The 7,165-nt window shown below is 42.4% G+C and overlaps 1 protein-coding gene across 1 annotated transcript; it reads left to right on the plus strand.

Moving 5' to 3' along the window:
* On the plus strand, positions 1-2,991 carry LOC101847044 (toll-like receptor 4; the record flags this gene model as incomplete). Its single annotated transcript, XM_013083880.1, is given in 1 exon segment — positions 1-2,991. A coding segment is annotated over 1 exon segment (2,564 nt), but the record flags the coding sequence as incomplete, so codon positions are not given.
* Between the last annotated feature and the right edge of the window lie 4,174 nt (positions 2,992-7,165).

Genomic DNA, 7,165 nt, shown 5'->3' on the forward strand with positions numbered 1-7,165 from the left:
CACAGAACGCTGTCAAGCTGTACCTCGATGACAACTCCATTGACCAGCTACGTGACAACTGCTTTGGCCAACTCCCACACCTAAAGGTTCTCACAATCTCTCGAAATAATCTCAAGCAAATAAGTCGTTGTGCTTTCTGTGGACTGGCTGGTTTGGAACTGCTAGACCTGGAGAAGAATCATCTCGACCTCAATGCGTCCATGTGGGAAAATGAACCCTTCATAGGTTTGTCTCAACTGAGAACTCTTAACTTATTGGACAACAAGAATGATGGCCGTCAAAGTGAGTTTCATTGCCGCTTACTGAGCGGAATTTATAGTTTGGACACTCTGTCTCTGGATACATTCTATGGGAATCTCACTTTCGGCGTGCTGTTCGCTAATATGACGTCACTAGATCATCTCACTTTAAGCGGGGGTGTTAGCACGTTAGTGAATAACTCATTTCAAAGTCTGCAAACTCTCGGACTCAAAGCACTTACCATTAAAGACGCCAACAACTTACATACTACCGAGCTAGATGCCTTCCAACATTTACCTAGTCTCCAGTCGCTAAGAATTACTTCAACAGAACAAGGTATAGAAGCCACATTACGAAGCTTGTACCCGTTTCGAAATCGTTCCATGAAGACCCTCTACTTTTCCGATATTGGCAAATCTCAGTTCGTCCTCGGGGCTTCTAAATGCTATGATGGGGTCATAGACGCTTTCAAAGTGGAATTTTTGTCCCAAATCTGTGTGGAAAATTTCTCCTTATTGGACAGTAGGGTGTTTGTTTTGGAGGGTAACACACTGACTCGACCTCTGTGGCAGAAATGTGTCCAGACTTTGGATATTTCAAATAACCCGCTTATCGGAGATCGGATTTCCTTTATCCAACTTATGCACCAGTTTAAAGTTATAAAAACCATTCGGTTAGCGAATCGAAAAGAGGCAGCATACAATTCACAAAGATGGAATAATAATCCTGTTACTGGAGTGAGAACATGCAGACAGAAACATGTGGATAATGTTGCACTCACGACAACCGATGCTTCAGAGTCAGGTCCCATCAGATCTTTTCCAACTAATGTTGCAGAGAGCAGAAATCTTGAGACATTCACAAGAAGTAAACTGGAACAATCCTCACATAACACAAGTTGTGGGCACATGGACAATTCTCAACAATGCGAGACACTCGCCGTCGAAAAGATTTCAACCATTTACTTTTCCATTCCAAAGACTCTTCAGATACTTCATATGGAGAGTTTTAGCAGAAATTTGGGGCCCTTTTCCAACAATATCATTGTGACTGGAGGAAAAAATCTACGGGAACTGTACCTTCCTGGGAACAGTTTGAAATTTTTATCTCGAGTCATCAAGGGTATCAGTGGTCTTGAGACCTTGGACATTTCTGACAACGACTGCTCCGTCATTTCCCCAGTGTTTTTCCAGTTTCTTGCAAGCGTGAAAACCCTCAAAATCAGAGGGGCTCTGTTAGACAGCATGTTCATGTCCACACACAGCGAGCATTTGTTCCGATCTCTGACAAAACTCAGGTCTCTGGACTTGTCCAACAATCAGCTAAACCTTCTATCCAGAGACACTTTTCAGAATAACTCTCATCTCCAGACTCTAAACTTAGCAAACAATCGGTTCACAACAATCCCTCTGGACTTGACCATTCTCCCCAATCTGACCTATTTAGACCTCAGCAGGAACTCCATTTCCCAACTGAGCGTGAAGGACATGCAGTTAGTTGAACTACACGCTGGCACAGTCACGGAGTTCTCCCTCCACCTAACGGGAAATATGCTGGTGTGTACCTGCTCCAGTATCCAGTTCCTCACCTGGCTCCAGAACACAAAGGTCAACTTGGACAGACCCATAACCTACAGCTGTCTCACGGAGAACGGGACGCTGACCACCACTGCTGACTTTTCTGACGTCAGAGCTCTGTGGCGGAAGTGCCAGGGGCAAACCGCCCTCCTGATCTCTGTTATCGTCCTGTGTCTCATGTCTCTTGGATTTGTGGTGACCATTTTGTGTTGGAAGATGAAAACACGACTCAAGTCTTTCATCTACAGGGTTTTCCTTCAAGGATTCGTTCTGCACAGGCCACGTGATTACCGACTCGGCGTTCTTATCGGCTACGCTGACGCCGACACTAGACTGGCCTGCTTCACTCTCAGAGATTTCATCCACTCTCGACTTGGTCTGTCCACCTATGTCAGGGACATTAACCTACTTCCGGCCTCAGATATGGCCGAATCCATCGTGGACGCCGTGAATTCCAGTTGGAGAATTGTCTTACTTGTGACGTCAGATTATCTGGACAGAGACTTGTGGTCGTATTTCACAATGAAAACAGCTGCCTACACAGTCAGTCCGTCTAATCCGGGTCTGATCGTTGTTCTGTTGGAGGAAACAGTTCGTCACCGGATCCCGGCCTGTCTTCTCCGTGCACTTGAGGAAGACTGCATTCTGTATATCCCTCCCTCCCGACACTTGTCACGCGACATAGAAGACAGGCTAGCTCGGTTACTTCTTCCTTCTCACAGCTACGGATGGTTTGGGCAACAATAGCCGGTCGTTGAGTGCACTTAAGGAAGACAGCATTTTGTCTACCCCCCCCCCCCCCCACGATGCGCATCACGCGGGCGTATGCGCAGACTACAAGACTTGCTTCAGACTTGACTGTCAGTTCACTGAAAATGGGGGCATTCAAAATCCCCACGGTCGAAGCTTAAAGGAAAACAACTGAGGTCTTGAAAACACGAACACTGTCGGATACGTTTGGCTCTATGTGAGTCTTCTCACAACCCCACAGTTTGTATTGCAATGAATTAGAGGCATTCATGTAACTTTTGCTGTTGCCTGTTTTGGTAAATGTTTTACGATGCTTGAAATTGCATACGGTCGTACCAGCGCGCGGAACTTATTAAATATTTTCAGTTTAGTAGGAGTTAATTTTGAATTTTGCCGACGTGGCGGCCGAAGCCTACTCTTATCGATTTTGGACCACCAAGGGATCTTTAACATGCACAACTTGCACTTGAGACCTCCGAGAGTTTTTATCCCTTATCCGAAAAGGCTAGGTGTTAGATCCTACCTACCCTAAGATCAGGGTGTGGTTGAAAGACAGCAGTAGGAAGGAGCCAAGGAGTAGCAGTAGAAAGACTGCTGAAAGAGTCAGGAGCCCAGAGGAGGGAGCAGAAAGTGGAGACAAAAGCAGACGACAGAACATGGTTGGACAGCAACTGTCCCCGTTGGATTATGTGATTGTGCGGCCGCGTTTTTTCGCGTAATTCTGCAACAATTGCATAATTTTGGATTCCCCGCGTTTTTTCACGTCCCCCCCCCCCCCCGTTTTTTTTTCTCAAAACAATTAATTAACGCCTCGCCATGTGACTAAAGGGAAGTAGCCCCCGTAATAAGTATAATTTAAGTAACAAGTTGGTTATTTCCCTAGTTAAAAGATCTTGGTTATGGGTTGGGATTTGTGTTCCTTGAGCATGTTCAAAATTTCAATCCATCAAAAGTTGTTGTTCTCATGTCTGCTGATCTTTCATGTTTGACAGGTGTCCCCGGTTTTTAGTAATGTGCCAGCATCAGAGGTCGAGATGTCCTTTTTTTTCTAAACATTTTGTTTTTTTACCTCTATAGAGATCATCTAGATCTACAGGTGAAAGTTACAGAGATTATATTTTTTGGTTGTTTTTTTCTGACTGATGTGTATTGTTTTCTTTCCAAATACACAACAAATTACTGATACTGATATGTTCTGTTTTCAATTTTTCTGCACGTAAAACATGAAAATCATGAACATTCTTGTTGAAAAAGTGCAAAACATGTCGCGAGTGATCTTACGGTAACTTGCATAATTGTTGCATAATTTTGCTTCTTTTTTCATAATTTGGCCATCTAAATTTGCATAGTTCTTCGGGGACAGGACAGCAGGAAAGGAGGTGAAAGGAGAAAATCTTAGAGAAGAAAACTTTCCGTCGCTGTTAGGTTTCGAACCCGGGACCTATAATACTGAATGAGAGGCGAACAGTGTAACCTCTCCACCACAAGAGCCCCCCTCCCCACTCCCCTATAAAGTTTAACGTAATTATAGAGCAGACCCTAATAACTTGTGCATGTCTTCATCAACAGTAAAGGATAAAGGAATTTTGTCTACTCGCCCCTCCCCCCCTCCCCCTTCTCTTCCCCCCACACACAACCGCGCGCGCACACACACACACACACACACACACACACACACACACACACACACACACACACACACACACACACATAAAGACACACTCACACACAGACACAGATATACACTCGCACGTACACACGCACATAGACACAAATATACACTTACAAACAAACACACACATACACACGCACATACACACACATACACACACATACATACACACACACACACACACACACACACACACACACACACACACACACACACACACGCACTCATACAAGCACAGACAAAAACATACAAATACTAGCATGAAGACGAGCTGCCTGAATGCCTTGTTCCCTATTCCATCTGTTGTCAGTGTTCGTTTGATCATGGAGTAAACTTTTATGATACTGTATGAAGATTTGCATTCCAATTTGTCTTCATGTCAATATTTGATATTATTTGTGTTTGTGTGTTGTGCCCTTTTGTGCTGATAATAATATTTATAAATCTGCATCTTTCTTTATCTTAGCGAATTTTATGTTTAGATAGAAACATTCCATTATATTTTTATCAATCTAGTTGGTTAAAAAAATAAATCTTTTTTTTAATGTGAATTAACTCTCTGTCAATTCTGTACTTCATATTCATGAGACCAGGCAGCTGAAGTTCCCATACATCTCCGATATGACAGACCCAACATGTCTATATTACTTAATATCCTGTGTGTTTGTGCATTTTTGTGGAACATTTGATCTATATTTATAAATATCCGTGCTCTGGGTTTTCATCTTCATCACCATCAGCCTTTCTCTCGCACCATGCTGGAGTATAGGCAACCAACAAAAGCTCTCAATCTACTTCTGTCCTGACCTATGGTCTTCACCTCTCGCTACCTCAAAATTATAACGTTCTGTCTGACATTTTTGGGCCGTTTTGCGTTACTAAGACCATGAGGTCAGAAAGCAATAAATGCTCTATCTGCACTATCAAAATCGTAAGAATATTTGGAGTCGTTATCAAGATATTCAAAGAACTGCATTCGAAAAAGCTTGACATAATATTATTGTGAAACTCAAAAGATTTGACGACAAATTTCTCCAAACTAGGTACTGAGCAGATAGAATGTTGTAATTCTGAGGTGGCGCGTTGCCCACCTGTAGGCCTATTCCATCTCCTCCAGATCCAAATCTTGGTGGTTTTGAATTTTTTCTTTCTTCCTCTTTCCTTGTGGAGCGTCAGAATAAGCATAGATGTGTAGTGCTCTTTTTTAAACGTTTTAGTAGAGTTTTTTTTGGCGCTGGCAACTGCATAAGGTCATATGAGCGCCAAGGGGTGGATGTCAACAAAAAAGTCCTAACAGGGAATCAGACTTACTCTGCTCACCTCTCTAGCTTCGACAGCACAAAGTCTGCTTCGACTATCAAGGCACCCTGGAAATAGCGGGTCACAAGAGAGTGACAAACGTACAATAGAAGTAGAGGAAAATGACGATAATAAGGATTAGGAAAGAAAAAGCAGCAGTTCCCTGTTGTAGATTAGGCACAGCAGTTATGAGCGTAACATTGATGAATCAGTCAATTTACAATTCTACTGCGCATGAACGAGAAATGTCCCCCTTTGGGAATGGCCTAAAGACACTTCAGTCAGTGGCACCGCCCGGCGAGGGGGGGGGGGGTATATTGCTCTTTAGATTTAGAGTAAGTATCTATATAGCTCCAAAGGTCTTGTAATTAAATTCCTGCATGTGGTTGAATGATGCACCATGTACATTTATTTGTCAGCTTTACTTCTCTTTTCATATTGAATTTAAATGAAAGTAAAATTGTATTTTCACGGTCCTGTACAGTCAAGAAAAAAATTCCCTCTTGGATAATAAAGTATTATCTTATCTCATCTTATTTTATCTTATCATAAGATTTGATGGGTAATGTTTGTTTTCGGTTTTCTCAAGACATGCTCAACCCACTTTTTTTTTGGTAAGTGTTTTACGGCGCTCGCAACTGCATAAAGTCATATGAGTGCGAGAGACACATTCAACTTTTTCAGTTGGTAGGAAATTTTAAAATATTGCTAGGGTGGCGGCCGAAGCCTACTCTTATCGATTTTAGACTACCGAGGGATCTTTAACGTGCGCAGCTTGCACAGGGGCCCTCTGAGATTTTTCGCCCTTGTCCGAGGAGGCTAGGTGTAGATCTTTCCTACCAGACCACAAGATCAGGGGTGTGGCTGAAAGACAGCAGTAAGAAGGAGCCAAGGAGAAGCAGTAGAAAGGCTGCAGAAGGAGTCAGGACCCCAGAAGAGGGGGCAAAGGAGATGAGGGGGTGGGGGCAGAAAGAGGAGACGACAACAGGCAACAGAATATTGCTAGAGAGCAGGAAAGGAAGTGAAAGGAGACAAATTTAGAGGAGAAAATGTTTCGGTTGCTACCCGGATTCGAACCCGGGACCTTTGAATGAGAGGCCAACACCTTAACTTCTAGGCCACGAGAGCCCGCGCACCCACTTTTATTTTCTCTGTCCGATTTTTCTACAGTCTGTTATTCTATTTGCTCCTGTATAATTATTATGGTTTCAGGTAAATTTTTCGGATATTTTTCTTAAGATATTATTCTTAAGCTATTTATCTGAAGCTGTTTAAGAAAAATATCTTAACAAGCTTTCGATAAATGCTCTTAAAACTTAAAACTTTGAAGTGGTTTTTTTTTCTGGGTTAGTTTTCATGTTTCTGATCCATGGAATACATGAGGTTCACTTTTGACGCTGCAGTTGAAAAATCAAATCCTTGTTTTGTGGGTTTTTCATATTCGTACATAATAAACGTTTCTAGAAGAGTTGGCGGTATACATGTACGGTTGATATTATAATAATAGTATTAATAACCATTAAAACTTTTGCTGTTATTGTTATTGTTGTTGTTGTAATTGTAGTAGTAGTAGTAGTAGTAGTAGTAGTAGTAGTAGTAGTAGTAGTAGTAGTAGTAGTAGTAGCAG

Source organism: Aplysia californica, unplaced genomic scaffold (assembly GCF_000002075.1).
Source record: "Aplysia californica isolate F4 #8 unplaced genomic scaffold, AplCal3.0 scaffold00259, whole genome shotgun sequence".
Lineage (NCBI taxonomy): Eukaryota > Metazoa > Mollusca > Gastropoda > Aplysiida > Aplysiidae > Aplysia > Aplysia californica.